This window comes from Leiobunum rupestre, chromosome 1 (genome assembly GCF_980474605.1).
Source record: "Leiobunum rupestre chromosome 1, qqLeiRupe1.1.hap1, whole genome shotgun sequence".
Taxonomy (NCBI): domain Eukaryota; kingdom Metazoa; phylum Arthropoda; class Arachnida; order Opiliones; family Sclerosomatidae; genus Leiobunum; species Leiobunum rupestre.
In genome coordinates, this window is record NC_143384.1 from 35,869,709 (window position 1) to 35,887,504 (window position 17,796).

The following is a 17,796-nucleotide window of genomic DNA, read 5'->3' on the forward strand; positions in this document are numbered from 1 at the left end:
GGGTTGAAATAGTTGATTGCGGATTGCTATTAAACGAACAATTTCCAAACACCCATAACTAATTTTGTGAAATTAACTGGATAAGTCCATATAGTTGAATTTCTAACAATTAAAAACAGGACTGCTTTGCTAACCCATGAACAATTAAGCCCTTCTTCTAAATTTACATATGCGCTACTATTGTAAAGTAATCAAGTCGCAAATTTATCAAAATTCTAAAATTACTAATTTTGCATATTTTAATATATAAATGTCTCAATTAGAGACAAAGTATAGTTGCAGTTGAAAGTCTGCAATTGTAACTTCATTTCAGCTCAGTCATTTATAATCTTGAAATAATTTATAAAAGTACTTCTATTGCAGCAAACATTCAATCATATTACAGTTCGCATTAAGACTACAATTGCAGACTAAATGCAGTCACACTACATCTTTTAAAGTTATGTTTTTCCAGCTATAATGCAGTCATATTTCAGACTGCAGTCAATAATCTGCAATTGTAGTATTATTCCAGTCACCATAAAAAGGACTGGTAAAATAGCTGCTATTAAAGTCATTATGCATCATCTACGCAGTCTAAAAAATAAATGCAGTCAAATTACAGTCGTCATGTTTGACACTGAAATTCGACTGAAATTCATTGCAGCTCAGTGTAGCCAAATTGTAACTTAATTACAGACCAACAGTCCAAAAGCATCCCAACTGCAATCAAATTACAGCCTTTTATTTTTGTAAGGGTGGTGCCTAAGATGGTGCTTTAGGTATTAGCCAAGTTGATTATTGTTATAGTTAGATCAAAATCTACTTACCAAGTAGGGAGTTATAGGAAGAATGCGCAGACTTAAAGCTTCTAAAATGGCTGTTTTTTTCATAAGTATCACTTCTTGATTCCTGAGCTCATCAACTTTCGCTTGAAATGATTTCTCCCAAGCGTACATCTTCAGAACACGAGCTCCGTTCAAAATCTCGCTCATCAGTTTTATTCGTTTGTCTTTGCAATTTATAACATGACGCTTTATATATAACAACAAATATTTAATTATTAGTATATTTTTTTAGAACGTTATTTTCTAAGCCGTTCTAATAATTTCTTTATTTCATATCTGCTTATTTTCCCCCTATTAACAGCTAATTTGTTCTCACTTCTCTCTCAAAAGCTCACTTTTAACTCGCCTTACGGAGGTATCACAGTTCGTAATATATAAAATAATTGTATACTTTTGACCAATAAAACAAATTAATTTGTAAACTTAGGAAGATTAACAGCAATTTCAATCTCTGATCTGAGCATTGTAGTGAAATTCAAAGCACATTTGATTACCAGGTATCCTCTGGAAGTATTCGCTAGAAGTTGAAGGAATGGCACAGATAAAATGACACTTATGATCCCAACTAACGCTGAGACTCCCAATAACGTCCACAGAAGATAGGTACCGATTACGATTGTCACGGGGAAACAGATTATTAGATGGTAAGAAACAGCCACAGACCGAAATCGTCCTGAGTCGATTGCCATGCAGTTTAGTATGGTACCACTGGCAAAATCACTTCGACTTTTATGAGATAGTCGGAGACACTATAATCAAAAAATAAAATAAAATTTTAAAAGCACTCCATTTTATTTAACTTGAATTAAAATATACCAACGTTATTTAAATTATTCCAAATTCTGGTTATTACTTTCCTTATAAGATAACGTTAATTTGCTGTAGGCGTACAGGCATTGTAAGTCAAGTAAAACTGTTTGCCGATTTCTCAAAGCTTGCGTTGATTAACATCACATGCATATGAGATTTTAACTTAGCAAAGTATTTTCTTGCTTACCGTAAATGACTAGAGTAATTTTTGTAACAAATTTATATCATTTGCTGACTAGTACTTAGTAAGAGCTAAAACAACATAGTATGGTCTTAACAATAAATTTGATTTTACATCTCAAAAAAATGTCTCATTTTCTTCGGGACAAAAATGGTTTCAAGATTTTTTAATCTATGGGATTTAATGCAACTCAATCTTTACCGAAGCATTTCCTGTTATGTTGAATGATGTGGTTTATTTAATTTAAAATAACTGAATAACTTTCTTCACACTGAAATCAATAAATAAACAAATGTGGAGTTTCATTGGTTAGGAAAAGTAGATTCAAACCAGTGGCGTAGCCAGGGGGGGCACAGGGGGCACATGCCACCCCGTAAGGTATGGTCGTACGTACAAATATTTTAATTTTTTTTACTTTTTTTTCAATGGCGTGCTCTCCCGCCCCCCGAAACAAAATCCTGGCTACGCCACTGATTCAAACTAGGTTATAATGAAAACTGAACTGATAACAGTTTAATTTTGTTTTTTTTCTTGATTTTTTCAATAAGAAATTGAGTGGGTTGAGATAAATAAGAAATTAGGGATAAATATTACTGCTAATTCAGGACAAACACAAAAGTGGTGGATGGATGGTGTTCAAAATTACAAAAATTGATTTTATCTGGGCTTGTTTTGCTATTGGATATTCAATAAGTTCGAATCTAAACCGGAAAATTTGGCCATTTTTATTGATATGAAGCATCCATTATGCGTAAGTACCAGCAGAACCGACTTTGTTTTTTAATTTTGATAAGTTTTTTTAACAGTTCTTCAATTAATATGCTTCCCATTATGTCACTTATGCCGTAGATATTCAATTTCGTCGTTGTATAATCTGCTAAAACGCAAACGAACAAAGGACGGTATAGAATCGGTAATAAATTAAATATAGAACTGAAAATAAGTTATCAATTTAGGGCTTGTTATAATTTAAGTGCAATAAAAATGGTGGTGACTAAGAATTGTCGAAATGACTCTAGAAGTTTGGATACAAGTGTTGTGAAAGGTGCAAATTTTTACCCATTTCCTAAGAAAAAGACCAAAGTAGAAAAAAAAAGCCATAGAGCTATTGTAAGAGTTAATTTAACTATTATTGAACCCTTGAGGCTATTTTTAAGAATAGCACCTTTTTTGGTGTTTGTTTATTTTTTAGGTGTATTATTTGTCAGTAATGAAAAAAGTTTTAACCGCCATTTAGTAATAAGAAAGATATGATAAATATAAAATTGTTACTTGCCACCAATTTTTACCTAGTAAAATACAATATATTTCGAGATTTTTTGGATAAGGTAGGACTGATGACGAATTAGATTAGACTAGTGTTGCTATTGCAATTTTTATAGCAGCACCTTTTGTAGTAAACCCTTTTAATTTAAAACTCACTACCTATAGGCACGTGGCAGAACCATAGTTGTCTCTTTCACTGTGGGAAAATTTCAAATTCCGAAATATTATGACGTCACGCTGTCTCATGCGCAACGGCGATTCGCGTTAGTGTACGAGCTTCTCTCTTCCGTCGAGTTTACGTCGCCCCCTTTCTAAATATCTCTCCCCTTCCTTCTTTCTCTAGGGCAAGTTGTAGGTTGCGCTTACCTTTTTATATAAAGAACTGACAGTTGAAGATCTTAATGCGGATGATAAGGCAAGAGCCAGTTTCAATCTATAGTCAGATATTATATTTCTAATGTAAGATATAATAATAAGAAGAATGACGAACAGTATCCCATGCCACATTGGCGAATCAGATGAGGCAAATTCAATGAGCCACCTAGAACGTAGAACAGTCCAATCATTTTCTTAACATTAAAAATATTTTGCATCAAAACGTCGATGTCGCCCATTTAAAAAATACCACTACAAGCAAAACTGTACCATGGTTGTAAGTATTCATAATATTAATCTTGCCTTTAGTTACGGCAAAAAAACATTTGCATTACCTCGATATTTGTTATCATTTGTAGTTTTAATATTAATTCATTCAATTCCGTTTTTTCAAATTGTTTTGAAATAATAATTGAATACCAAAAATACTTAAAATACTAAAGATATATAAAATAATTCAATCTTATAGCTCAGAAATTGGAAATTATCACATTTATATAGCATGACGGTAGGATTATATAGCTTTGGGGTTTAATAAAAGCATTTATACTAACTACTCTTGTGGGAGAGCTTAAATACTTAATTTCGGTCGGAGGAATTAACAATTTAAGGAATGTTATAGGAACTACAAAAACTTCTGTAAAAGACAAAATATCTTACTATTAAAAAAAAAGACATCTAGGTCATGGAATTTGATAAAATATTGCAACCTGTGTTCAGGAGATTGGTTCCCCCTTCACACGATCTTTAAGGACGCGGGAATTGGCGTCAGGAATACGGTAGTCCCATACTGGACAAAGGGTTCCCCTTAAAAAAGGGGTGACTAGAGGAAAGGGCGTGAAGGGAGACCACTGAACACAGGTGCGGCTAAAGGAATAAATTTCTTCTAGGAATAACATAACAAATATAAGAAATGCCATCTACAAATATTTACAATATTTCACAACTCTCACTTACCAGTCTCACAATAGTGAACAGTAATGGTTGTGCACAAGTGTTTACTTCGTGAATTATTTTATTTTACTTTATCGAAAACTATTTTATCTGTAAAAGGTTTAAGTAAGAGTTTCTTAAATCGTGGCTCTTTCGCTCCGTGTGCAACCTCTTCGGTTTTCTTCTGACCTTATTTGATATCAGGTTAATAAATTTCTATAATTAGGTGTTGAGTTAGATAAATAAGATAATCTCAAAATATACAAAACCAAATTCGCTTTAGGCCCTAAAGCTAATGGCAAGCAGTGTCTAAAATAACTTTATAGCCGTATTTTTTTAAATGTCTTACGTCACTAAGGACTATCGAATGCAACAGAACAAATACCTCTAATTTTTGCTAACTATTAGTTAATTAAATAAAATTAAATAAATGACCGGTAAATTTGATCCCATTTTTTGGTTATTTCATAATGTCACCACTACCAATGTACGTACTACGTAATTATATATTTATTCATTTGAAAGTGAGATAATATTATAAATTTCATTCAAACTGCTTCAATGATGACGTTAGGTTATTGGATTATTCACAAAATATTTTCTATGGTCAAAATACAAGTTTTGGTAATGAAAAGGTATTTCTATAAGTGTTTCTCAAAAAAAGCTCTAGAATTTTCCCAAACCCTTTCAATTAATCTCAGATTTAAATTTACTTTTTTAATAAATGTTAAAACTTGATATAGACCTGCAAGTATAAAATAATTGTACTAACTTAATTTCAGTTCAATGAAATTGGTAATGAAATAGTTACATGTTGATTATCATGTAGGGGCTTTTGACTTAGGAATATACACCCGGATTTTGAAGAAACGCCATTGCTTAAAATCGATTAATGTTACATCAAAAAGTGCATTGAAATGTTGAAACATACACGGTTGAAAAGATCAGACCAATACTTAATTTGACTAAAAAACTTAAAACTGCCAACGTAATAAATCGCTAATCGAAGACCATTTTTGATTATTAAGAATTATTTAATTGGATAATGAGTAATAACTAAGAAAGCGCTTACATGTGACCAAGTTTGTGCGGCTCGGAACGTAGGTTTTTGTTCAATTAACAACCTTTGTTTAGAAAAAAACATCAGCGTAAATGCTCTGTGACTACAATCTTCCTTTCGACACTGTTCAAGACGACTTCTCATTTCTTACCGTACAGTTTTAAACATTCTAGCTATTCCGGCCACGGTGGTAAGATCAGGAGCACTTGGTGGCAACGAAATTGGTCGGCCACTACCGATCCAGCACTTAGGATCGCTTTATGCCGAACGGTTCTCAGACCAAAGCCATCCAGTTCGAAGCACTGGCATAAGAGACAGCCTATTTGGTGGGGGAAGTTTTGTTGCACAGGGCTGTGAACGAAGCCGAGGAATTGGATGTTCTAGCACGTTTTCACACCAATCCTCACTTTAGCGGTCTATTGGTTGCTGAATAGTTGGAAGTAAGCCATTAAACTATTCTTTCCAATTTATATCGGCGTTAATACCACCCCAACCACATCCATCTCTATCAAGCATTAAACGATGAAGATTAACTGAGACCGCAGACTTCTGTCTGAGATCTATTCGGCATAAAGCGCTACCAATTTTAGCCAATGTTCGTGAATGGCACAACCAGCAATATAGTAAGTGCTGGATTCGTTGCTGTCAAGATCTCCTGAACTTACCGCACTCGATGTTCTCCTACGGGGCTATGTGAAGGGCGAGGTTTACGAGATGGAACTCTTACATTTAGATGACTTGAAGGACAGAATTCAAACTACCGTGGCCATAACAGCTTCTAGAATGCTTCAAACTGTACGCCAGCAAATGGAAAATCCTCTTGAACAGTGCTGACATGAAGATGGTACATCGAGCATTAAAGCTGATGTTTCCCCTAACCAAAATTTGTTTATTTATCAAAAAAACTACGTTCCAAGCGGCACAAATTTCGTAACATTTAAGCGTTGTCCCCTTATTGAAACTTTCGTTCGTATCACTAATTACGCATTATCCAATTAGAATATACTTCATAAATATTTAGAAATCAAACAGGGTCTTGCTTATTTCAAATAATACACTAGTTTCGTATACCGAATAATTTCGTCACCAGTTTTGAGATACACAATTTAAAAAATTGTAAGATTGTTTTTTTGGAGGGGTCCAACACTCGTCTTCAATGCGGACGAAATTAGAAATCTTCAAATCGTTTCGTCCAGATTTGAAGATTTAACCGAAATTTCATAAATTTACAAAATATGTGATTTGCATATTTCAAAGAGGATTTGATACGGATTTGAAAATTTGGATGAGATTTGATAAGGATTTAGAAACTTTAATGAGATTTGAAAGCGATTTTAAAAATTTTACAAGATTTGATCGTGATCGTCATTTAAATATTTCAATAATTTGACGGTTTTTCGAAAATGTATAGCTTTTTCGAGCTCGGTTCACATTTCTCTCAACATGTCATGTCGATTCAAGGCGCTCCAAAGCGTTTTCGTGAGTCACGTTCACACTAGAGACTTTAAGAACCAATTTCTACCGTTTTGAGAAATCCAAATAAATTTTGAAAAGTATATTTTCCTTTTTCAACGATCACTCTATCGAAGTGGCTCAAACAAATTTCAAGTTGAACATTCCAAAACGGTCTAAAACGGTTCTCAAAGGCTACTTAGACCACGTTAATTATCTTCGAACCGTTTCAAAGGGCTTCAAAATCGTTTTCGTGACGTAAATCCGCGTTCACCCAGTCCTTCCAAACCGGTCCAAAACCGTTTTAAAATCGATTCCAACGTGTGACTTATTAGAATCGCAAATTTTGATTGTAATTAGGAAACATTACTGCAGTTCGATATTTAAATTTTCCGTAGAAATTTACGTATTTTAGGAAGATTTAAAAAATTTGCGGAAAACCATAAAATTTTATAAAATTTATTTAACTTGAGAAATTTGTCGAATTCGATTAAAAAAACTTTAACTTTGACAAAACATTTGAGAAATTTGGAAATATTTTGGCAAAAAAATTGAGAATTTTAATTTTTTTTAGATATTTTAAAAGTTTCAAAAGATTTTCCAAAATTTGATCAGAAATTTGAAATTCTAAAAGAGTGATGGACCCCTCGAATTTTTTCCACCCAGTATAATGTTACTAAACTTACAAAATAAAATATCACGCAATTTTATTAAACCAAAACCTACTTGATAATTAATGGTAAGATCAAAGTTAGAATATCAGCACCCATCTGTACCAAAGCAGTAAATATCAACGATGGCCCAAACGCCTTCAATAGAGCGCTTTCTATATTGACAATTGATGCGGTATTTTTTAATTCTTCCCTTTCATCTGCACTGTTAATATAAAAAAACATTTTCAATCAAGCGTTGCTATTCCATGTAAACTTCTACTCTATTAAGCACGCTGATAATTTGAAGCAGTTGTTGGTGTTGGGAAACTAGTGCTTAGCTGTGGCAGGGTTAGCCCCCACCTTCTACCCTGTTGCAATTCCCCTGTCCAGCTGTGCAAAGGGCCTCGTTCCTATTGCAATTGCAGGTTTTCAAATATATTATTAGTTTCATGGTATACAGGGCATCGTAGTTTGATCGGCCCAGGCTTTTTCTCAAAAACTATAGTTGCTAGAAATATGAAATTTTCAGGATATACTATCTCGGGGAGGACCCCTTTCTTTTGGAATTTTCAGAAAATTCGTGAAATTTTCAACGTTTTGAAATTTGAATTTTTTGAACGATAGGTGGTAGACGAAAATTTTCAATCAACAAGTTGTAGTCAGCGTACTCGAAAACCTATATTGAAATTAGTTTGGTCAAAAACGGATAATGTTTCATTGAAATAATACGTTATGAAAAAAAAAGTTGGTACTACCCAATAAGGTTTACGTCTCATGAAAAATAAAGTTAGAGAAACCTATCTAATTTGAAATGATCGTATGTTTGTAAAGATAAAAAAGGGACTGTTTTTTAAGCCAAATCATTTTAAATAATTTTTTAGAGAAAATACAAATTACATAGTAGAATTCCAGAATTAACGCGTCTTATTTGGGGCTAGAATGTAGCAAGAAGTCCACGAAACCGTCTAATTTATGCCCACTGAATTTCCACCGTGTTTTCTATTTTGCACTACTCTGTCGCTTAAAGTGTGGCTCCATTTTAGTATTTAAAGAGACAGCTTCGTTTTACAATTATTATCTGATCGTACTCCAGTAAAATAAAAAGATGCCTCGTTATACCTGTTTACAGCGGTCCAGGATGGTTGAATTTTACTACGGAGATGGTCAACGAAATGCACGTGAAGTGAGTCGATCATTTTAAATTTTGTATCCTGACAGTCGACCAAATCACCACACTGTTCTCCATGCTGTTCGTGACTTAGAAATCGAAGGCAACGTGAGTCGCAGACTCCGCGGACCTTGCCATGACAACATCAACATGGAAGATACAGTCATCGCCTACTTTGTCGCCTAACCTCTAGCAAGCGCAGTAGCGGCGCCAGCAACAGGCTGGGGTAGGCCTGGGCCTACTTGAACTTTTGGTAGGGGCCTCCACAAGTCGTCTCCAAAATTTAATATATGGGCCTCTAAATTATTTAATATAAAAAATTCTGTAATTTGTTTGCGAAATAATTTATTTATTTATTAATTTTCCAATATTCAACGCGAGTGATTCGCTTAACGACACTGCTGTTTTTATTCCTTTCAAAGGTACGAGTAACTTTTCTTTGACAGTAGTTTATTTTTTAGTTTTAATTTTTCGCGAGCGCTACTATATCCATATTGTATCTTTAATTGTATCTTTACAAATTAATGGTTCTTAAACTTACTTAAGTTAGTGTACCAACGTACACTCATTTTCGTAAAGTTGTAAGTTCTGATGTAAGGGATGTACATGCGAAGTACCGAAGGAATGAATGTAAATTGATAGACTGGAATTCAGTCGTGGAAATAAGTAAATAACCACTCATTTGTTAAGTGTTATCGGTACACAAAAAAGGTTGGACTTGTCAAAGTACTGCGTTTGGAGTGTCCTTGACCGTCATAACTATCACCCATTTCGTGCCTCGCTCCACCAAGCTCTTTACGATGGTGATCAGCGATTTCGGCTGGATTTCTGTAACTGGTATTGTACTCTGGCCGACGGAAACGAAGATTTCCTCCGTTTGATTCTTGTGTCCGATGAGTGCTCCTTGGGGAGAGACGGCCCGTTTAACAGCCAAAATAACCACATGTGGAGTTATGAAACTCCACACTTGGGATTTCCTCGCCACAATCAGCTACAATTCCGTTTAAACGTCTGCATGGGCTGGTCTTTTGGGATACCGCGTTATTGGGCCATTTAATCTTCCGCGTCGACTCAATGGGCAGAACTACCTGGCCTTTCTACAAAATGAAGTCACAGACGAGTTGGGAGATGTGCCATTAGTCGACGTCCCACGCCTTTGGTTCCAGCATGACGGTGCACCTGCCCACCAAGAAAGACACGACGTGCAGTACCTTAGCAACGAGTTCCCTGGGTGATGGATAGGCAAGAACGGTCCAGTACGATGGCATCCGAGGTCTCCAGATTGCGCACCGCCGGACTTTTTCCTGCGGGGATTCATCAAGGAGGAAGTATATAAAATGCCTGTCACTAACGAAGAAGATCTACGGCAGAGAACGATCGCCACGTTCCAACTCGTCACTCTCGAGATGGTCCATGCTTCGTTTCAAAATACGCTTCATCGCGCACGGATTTGTATTGCAGTGGACGGTGGAATTATTGAACCTCATTTGAAATAAGACGCGTTAATTCTGGAACCTAATTGTATTTTCTGTTAAAAATTATTTAAAATTATTTGGCTTAAAAAACAGTCCCTTTTTTTATCTAAACCAACATACGATCATTTCAAATGAGAGAGGTTGCTCTTTCTTTTTCATGAGACGTAAACCTTTTTGGGTAGTGACAACTTGTTTTTTTTCATAACGTATTATTTCAATGAAATATTGTCCGTTTATGACCAAACCAATTTCATTAAAGGTTTTCGAATACGCTCTACAACTTGTTGTTTTTTAAAATTTTCGTCTACTAGGTATCGTTCAAAAAATAAAAATTTCAAAACGGTGAGAAGTTTCTAGATTTTTCAGAAAATTCCAAAAGAAAGGGGTCCTCCCCCAGAGAGTAAATCCTTATAATTTAACATTTCTAGCAACTGTAGGTTTTGAGAAAAACGCCTGGGCCGATCAAATGAAGACACCCTGTATATGCATTTGACTGTGATCAGTTACCTAAATATTAAACACGTTATCAGAATTAAATTATTCAAAGCTCCCTAGAAATAGCAGCCAGAAGTTGTGCAATTGATTTGTGTCTATTTAGGTGTGTCACAATAATCTGATTGCCAAAGCGATTATTTCAGACGAGACCAATACCCAAGAAAAGGCATGGCGTCCATAAGATGAAATACTTATTTTCTATTTTTAACCTCTTTTTCACTTTGAATTTTAATTGGAAGGGTTAATCTTTTATTAATGGCTTTCCATTGTTCTAAATCGTATAAAACCGTGTTAAGCTAGGTTAAGTATACCAACGGTTGATTTTTAACCTGAAATTATAACTGTTTAGTTTCAAGTTTTAATTCTAACTTAATTCGTGAACGTATTTTATTATTTTAAAATTGCATGGAACTATTTTTTTTAATTTCTCAACAACTTCCGTCGAAGAAGTTTAAACAAGTATGAAAAACCTCTTTGCGGGACAAACGTTTTCAATAAAAGTGCGTTTGTAAAACTGTTTATTATCATCGCTGAACATCCGAGGCTCAAGGAGTTTTCTTTCTAAACAACACGCGAGAAAGTCGTTTTTCACTTTTAATCTTTAATAGATATAGTTCCAACAAAAGATGTGCTAGAGCAAATGAGAAGAATTATCGTAATTTTCCGCTAAAAATTATTTTACAAACGTATCATTTTTGACAATGTTTATTTAGACCTGTATCAAGAAATTTAATTCTTTTTTCAAATAAAATTCAAGTTTAGGATGAATTTCGTTAAATGGAAAAGAGTAGGCTATATTCGCTTTAGTGTAAAATCATTAGAAACAAACAAGATCATTTTGCTGTATTTTTGTTTTAAAAATCGGAAATTATTATTTTTTTTTCTATATCCACGAGGAATTGAAATATTGTAAGCTTCTGCTTCGTAATGAAACAAGAATTTTTTTAATTTTTATTACGTCACAAAACTAGATTTTTTTATTTTTTTTTAGAAATTTCTATTGTCAATGCAAACCGTTATGCCAATACGACGAATTGGCCAGTCGTTATCGTCCAAAAAGTCTTAATGTCAAACGTGCATACATATATAGCATAAACAAGGAATACTTTTCCTCAGAAAAAAAATGGAAAATGACATTAGTTGCTCTTACTTTTTTGTTTCTTTGGAAATTAGTGAATGATTTAACATATATTTCTCCAGTTGAAAACTTGTGTTCTTAACGTTTAGATTTCGTGGCAATTTGGGTATGTCGGAGCTTTTAATTTCTCTTCTATATCCGATGTATATTAACCTAAATGGAAAATGATAATTAGCTGAGAAAGGGTTTCTCAAAGGCAATATCTTCTTTTATTTCAAAATAGGAAACTTCGATCGATCTGCGATAAAAACAAATTTCACGAATTTCGCCGAATTAGTTATTTTATGGTAGGGTTAAATGGAAACTATTGGTGCTTGCTACTTGAATTTAATCATTACCGAGTTAAAAATACAATTTGTTAATAAACTTTCATTAATTATCAAGATTCTACCAAATGAAATGACATTTTATATAACAATTTTGAGTCCGACACTAGCGATAAATTTAGAATATGACCCTGCTTATAGTATCCGGTTTTCTTGCTTTTCGGAATATATAGCACTTTATCTAAATGATCACTACCAGTGGTCATCTCAAATTCCTAACAGAAGTTATAAGCCGGCTGTTGGTACAGGATATCCTACTTGGTCTCTGCAAACTCAAAAACGGTACATTTACTTGTTCATCCATGAAAAAGAACACTGTGAAATGAATGAAGCGTGCTCTTCGGGAGATTCCGTCTGTTCCAAATAAATGAACTATTTTAATGACCGTACTTAATACAAATCATTAAAAATAGAAACAAAACACCACTAATTTATACCGAATAAAAACCGGAAATAGTGCTATCATGAAGGTTTGCTTAAAGCAACTGATTATCCGATTGATCATAGCAGATGCGCATATTATATTATGTTATTTGTTTCAGAAATGAAATAGAGTCTAAGATCACAGAGAAAACTATAATGTGCGCATCTGTAAGCAACTTAAATAAGAGGCAACTACCAAGTGTTCTTTAAACTTATTTTAAAAAAAATAATATTTAATTTTTTTCTACCAATATTACTCTAATTATATATATAGGATAGGTAATGTGTATTTAATAATCATAAATTAACATTAAATGTTCAATGAAGTTACTCTTAACGCTTTCATAATTAAAACAAATGCCTTATAGGGCACCAATTAACATGCTGACTAGGGCCCACAAAGTCCAAAAGATAAATCGTAGAGATTTTCATTAAAAGAAACGCCGCAGTTTTAATACGTATTTTTAGTAAAACGATAGTAGGAATTTGTAAATGGAAACCACACAACTTGCGAAGACTATTATAAAGTACCTCATCAGGAAGAAAGTCGGTGTTTGGCGGTTTTTCGTAATGAGGTTTTGCATCTAACAATGAAGACAGAAAACATAGCAACGCTACGGAAGAAAATTCGGCAATAAAGAGTGAAAATGTAATAACATTTTCGATATGCCCCTAAAAATAAACGAAATTCAATATAAGTTAAAAGTGTAATTAACTTAAAAAATTAAATATCTTTTAATCAAATAAAATTAGATAAGAAATTTGATTACAGTAATGTTTCTTCTTGTTCTTTAAAATTAGATACTTCTTTCAAAATATTAAAACCTCTATTTTTGTTAAATATTATTAGATTTAGCAATATTCTTTAATGAAGTGTACCCAAACAATTAAAAATTATAAAATGGCTGTATCATTATATCTGAATAAGGTTAAAATAATAACAATATTAGTAATCAGCTAAACTAATACTTGAGGAACGACAAAAGTTTAGAGACGACCTGACGTGCAGGAGGGCTCGGGTTCGAATCCCGCCCGGTACTAACGCAACTTGAAAAATATTTATAATACACCCATTGACAACCAAAAACGGGCCCTTTTGGAAAAACCTTTTCCCTTATTCTAAGAAACTGCGTACGCAGAGATTACCCTTTGCCCCGAAAATGCGAACGCGTTCGCAGGCCTGACAGACAGACAGACAGACCCACAGACAGACACGGTGGTTGTATAACCCCTCCTAGGGTACAAAGTCCCCTCGGAGAGGTAAAAAGTTATTACTCTTAAAAAATATTAGATAACAGCGTACTATGGACGTGAAAAAACCTACCAACACCAATAATACCAAAAAAAGGTAAATAAAAAACACTCGTTATCTCAACCAGAAAATAAAGAGATTAAACAAATTAAAATAAATCAGAAACTAAAGAAATTTTTTAAAAAGACAAATATAGTTATTTTTACGCAGTAAATAAAACTAGGTGACCCGGGATCGATTTCTGCTACCGATCACATTTTACATAAAAATAATTAATAAATTTTAAATTCAATATAATTCACAAAAGCGTAAAATGTTGTTGAAAAAAAATTACAAAAGTGTAAAATGTTGTAGGAAAAAAATTGACGTCAATAACTTTATAGAGTAAATCTCTCCACGCAGCAGACCCGGGTTCGATTCCCGGCCGGCGCCAATAAATCGCAACTAGACACTAAGACGAATACCGTGAACAATTGGTGGAAACCCTGCCATTGGAAGTTGAGAGGTTGTTAAACACTCAGCATTCGGTCCGTCCCAAAAGTCAACAAGAAAAAGTTGGATAGAAAATGCACGTACACACAACCAACACTAACATAACACACTCAACACCCACAACCGTCATAATACAAACTAAACATTCACACCCTACACATAAACATTAAAATAACGTATTATCCAATCAAACTGCATCCACACTGTCGCGACGGTGAGCGTTAAACCATCAAAACCAAACCCAACCGCATTGGAATCCGTTCACGCTCACCGTCAAACGCTGGTTTTGCCATCCGTTAGACTTCGCTCCCTGCGAACGCGGTGATTTCAACACAAAGCGTACGCAGTGATTACACTTTGCCCCGAAAATGCGTATGCGTTCGCAGGACACACATACCCACCCACAGACACGGTGATTGTATAACCCCTCCAGGGTACAAAGTACCCTCGGAGAAGTAAAAAAGTATCGTTAAATAACTAGAAAATGGCGGGGGAGTTTCTTCGAGCTAATGTGTTGAATCAAGGTGTAAACAATATCGAAACCGATGTTCCGCTGAAAATAACAATACTATGAAATGACTTAAAAAAAGATTTTTGCGAGGGGTCGGACATTTGCCTGTTTTGTGTACGGGATTTTGGATTTTTTAAAAATCCAGGATTTTTTATTGGGGATTTGTCATACAAAGTCTATGGGAGCAAAATTCTTGGATTTTGGATTTGTGGATTTTTTTTCCAAATTTTTTACGGGATTTGGCCAAATGACCGACCCCTCGGATTTTTGGCACTTCTTATCTAACATTTACCCAAAACTGCGTACTTGGTGCTACAAATAGATTATGCTACGCAGGTAAGAATTCCTTTAACATTATTAATACCGAATAATAAATCGAAAAGAAGAACGAAAAAGAACGATCAATTCGATTTGTTATATTTAAAATGTCACTTTTGGAGCAATTGCTTCATAAAATAATCTAATTGCAGAACCTCATTATTATGTACGGTATTTGTTTCGGAAATACGGCGAGTTATTATCGACACTGAACTGTCAAGTTGAGTCAAATAATTTTTTAATTATTTAATTATTTATTTAATTTGTTTACATTTGCTCCTCTATAATAAAAATTATATCAATTTCTAAAATATAAATATTTATTTATAAATATAGCAATCATTTCAAGCAAAGGGGAACCCATTGTAGAAATAGGTTGATGGGGGGTCTTGGGCTTATCTCTAGTTCTAGCTGGGAGAGCTTCATTAACTAGATAGCACAAACTGAAACATGTTATCTAGGTTGTTGATTATAACACAAAATATCAACGATAACAAGAAAACTAATTTATTTGGATTAGTTATTAACAGGACTTGTAACTACAAATTTTAACCTTTCTTGGTTGCGGACGAGAAGAAGAGTGCCCGTTATATTTGGGTCTTACTTTTAAGAAAACGTCGGTCCGCGGGTGGTATAAACCCGTGGCCGAGTCTGCGAGGGCTGATTTGTTGGAAAACCGCGCCCGATGTGAACGTGGTATTTCCAACTCCGTCACGCTCGTTTCCTCAACTCGACCCGAGCAGGCAATACACTACAAAAACATTCCAAAAAATTCCCACCACGAGCACTTGAAAAAACCCTACAATATACAATAACTTCATACAACGAAAATTTCCTACAAGTAACATTTTGAAATACCTAAAATTTACAGATAATTATTATAAGGTACAAATTATTTGCATCGAAAAATGGTCATAGTTTTTACACCCATATATCTTTTGACCTAATGCCCAAATAATAAAAAACTACCAAATATACTTAATGAAATGTTTATTGAATCCCAAACTGCTTTTATGAGTAAAACATTACAGAAAGACTATAACCCCTTTTGAAAAATATCCAAATTAAATTAAAATCTACCGCCAAACTGATATTAAGAGAAAAAATAATATGAATATGTAGACAGCTCCGTTGGAAATTAACAAAAACTTTGGTTAGCTGACACTTTTAAAGTAATAGTTTCACTGTTCTGGGAAGTATAGATATCTCAAAGAGCATTAAAAAAGTTATTGGAAATATTAATTAAATTACTTTTAAAGGAGTAGACAAAATGCTAGTAAATGTTCCTATGTTTAAGGTTATTATTTTTTCGTTGATAAAGGGGAGATCACTCAAATTGAATTTTAATGATCTTTTAAGCCTAAACAAAAGAGTTGTGTATGGCCACAAGAATTTTATTGGTATAGTCCAAATGACTACAAGAGGCGAGAGACAATTGCGCATTTTGTTCTTTTTCGGCTAACAATTCGTATAGAATCATTTCCAATAGCCCATTCAATTATTCTTGATTATTTAAGAGACAGGGCAGCAGGGTGTAATGTTTCAATGCTGCTAGTAGCAATTGATTCAGATGACACAGGTTATATATGATGTTTTAATTGCTTATTTTATCAACAAATTAGCACTTTTATGTAATTTAATGTCCATATACTTCCCAGAAAATCTAGAAACAGAGCAACGTTAACAATACTCCTTTTAATTTTTCTTCTACCTTTGGTCTAGGCGGATCGGATCCGGAAGCGGGTTTTCAGCCCTTGGTTCTCATTAAAAAAAAATTCACTGGGTTTTATCGGCTAGTAAGTAGTATATCTAAACCAAGTGTTACTAAATTTACTCATTTCATGAACAATATCTTGCATTGTCAATCTTTGTTTTTTTTTTGCCATTGTGTTGTCATCAATATGGGAAGTTAAATTATTTAATCGTACCCTATTTTTTCCAGAAATAATTAAACATTTCTTTTTAGCCAAATTAGGGGAAGCACTACCACCCACCCTCGGGGGAGTACCAACATGAGTAACGTGAAAATGCCTCGCACTTGGCATGCCAATAAAAACACCACTTGTTCTTGCTGGTGGTGTGTTCATATTGTTTCAAAATGTAATGTATATTAAACAATTAAAATTTTATAAGTAAATGAAGCACAGTTTGATGTATCTTTTTCTAAATTGCTGTAGTATCAATGCATTTGTAAACACCTGCTTTACCTATAAACGCAGTTACACCTATTAGTTTCACTGATCATGTTGCTATGATAATAATGAAAATGTACGTTTTGTCATTAATAAAAAAGTATCCATACCTCAGTTAACGTTGAGGAAATGATTGATCTTATTGAAATTATTCCGGTCAATGTTGAGAGACACCAATAAACAATTAGAAGTCCTGAGCGTCGAATGCCACGCTCACGCCCCGATAAAATGAGAGAAAATGCTAAGCCCTTAAACGAAAAGTTAGTATTAGTGGCATACAATTCATGATGATTAAAAGATATATTTCAGCTGAAAGAAAATTTCTGAACAGATTATGGAATTTAGTCAACTAAAGAAATACTCTTTTACTTAAAATTCGAAGGTTTAAGGTAAAATATCGTTCTCCAATTATTTTTCTAATTTTTTCATATTATTCCAAATAATTATAA

At 33.9% G+C, this 17,796-nt stretch overlaps 1 protein-coding gene across 5 annotated transcripts in view; it reads right to left on the reverse strand.

The window, feature by feature from the left end:
- LOC149962220 (multidrug resistance-associated protein 1-like) overlaps positions 1-17,796 on the reverse strand; it is a 244,146-nt gene that overhangs the window by 208,208 nt on the left and 18,142 nt on the right. For 4 of the 5 annotated variants that reach the window (XM_090179128.1, XM_090179132.1, XM_090179146.1 and 1 more), the window contains 8 exons: positions 17,458-17,595; positions 13,114-13,254; positions 12,452-12,513; positions 11,846-11,986; positions 7,631-7,780; positions 3,451-3,625; positions 1,322-1,576; positions 810-1,013 (listed from right to left, as the gene is read on the reverse strand). In XM_090179128.1, the coding sequence (XP_090035254.1) occupies positions 810-1,013; positions 1,322-1,576; positions 3,451-3,625; positions 7,631-7,780; positions 11,846-11,986; positions 12,452-12,513; positions 13,114-13,254; positions 17,458-17,595 (1,266 nt within the window). The remainder of the gene's footprint in view (positions 1-809; positions 1,014-1,321; positions 1,577-3,450; positions 3,626-7,630; positions 7,781-11,845; positions 11,987-12,451; positions 12,514-13,113; positions 13,255-17,457; positions 17,596-17,796) is intronic. The other variant, XM_090179141.1, reaches the window with a different exon arrangement.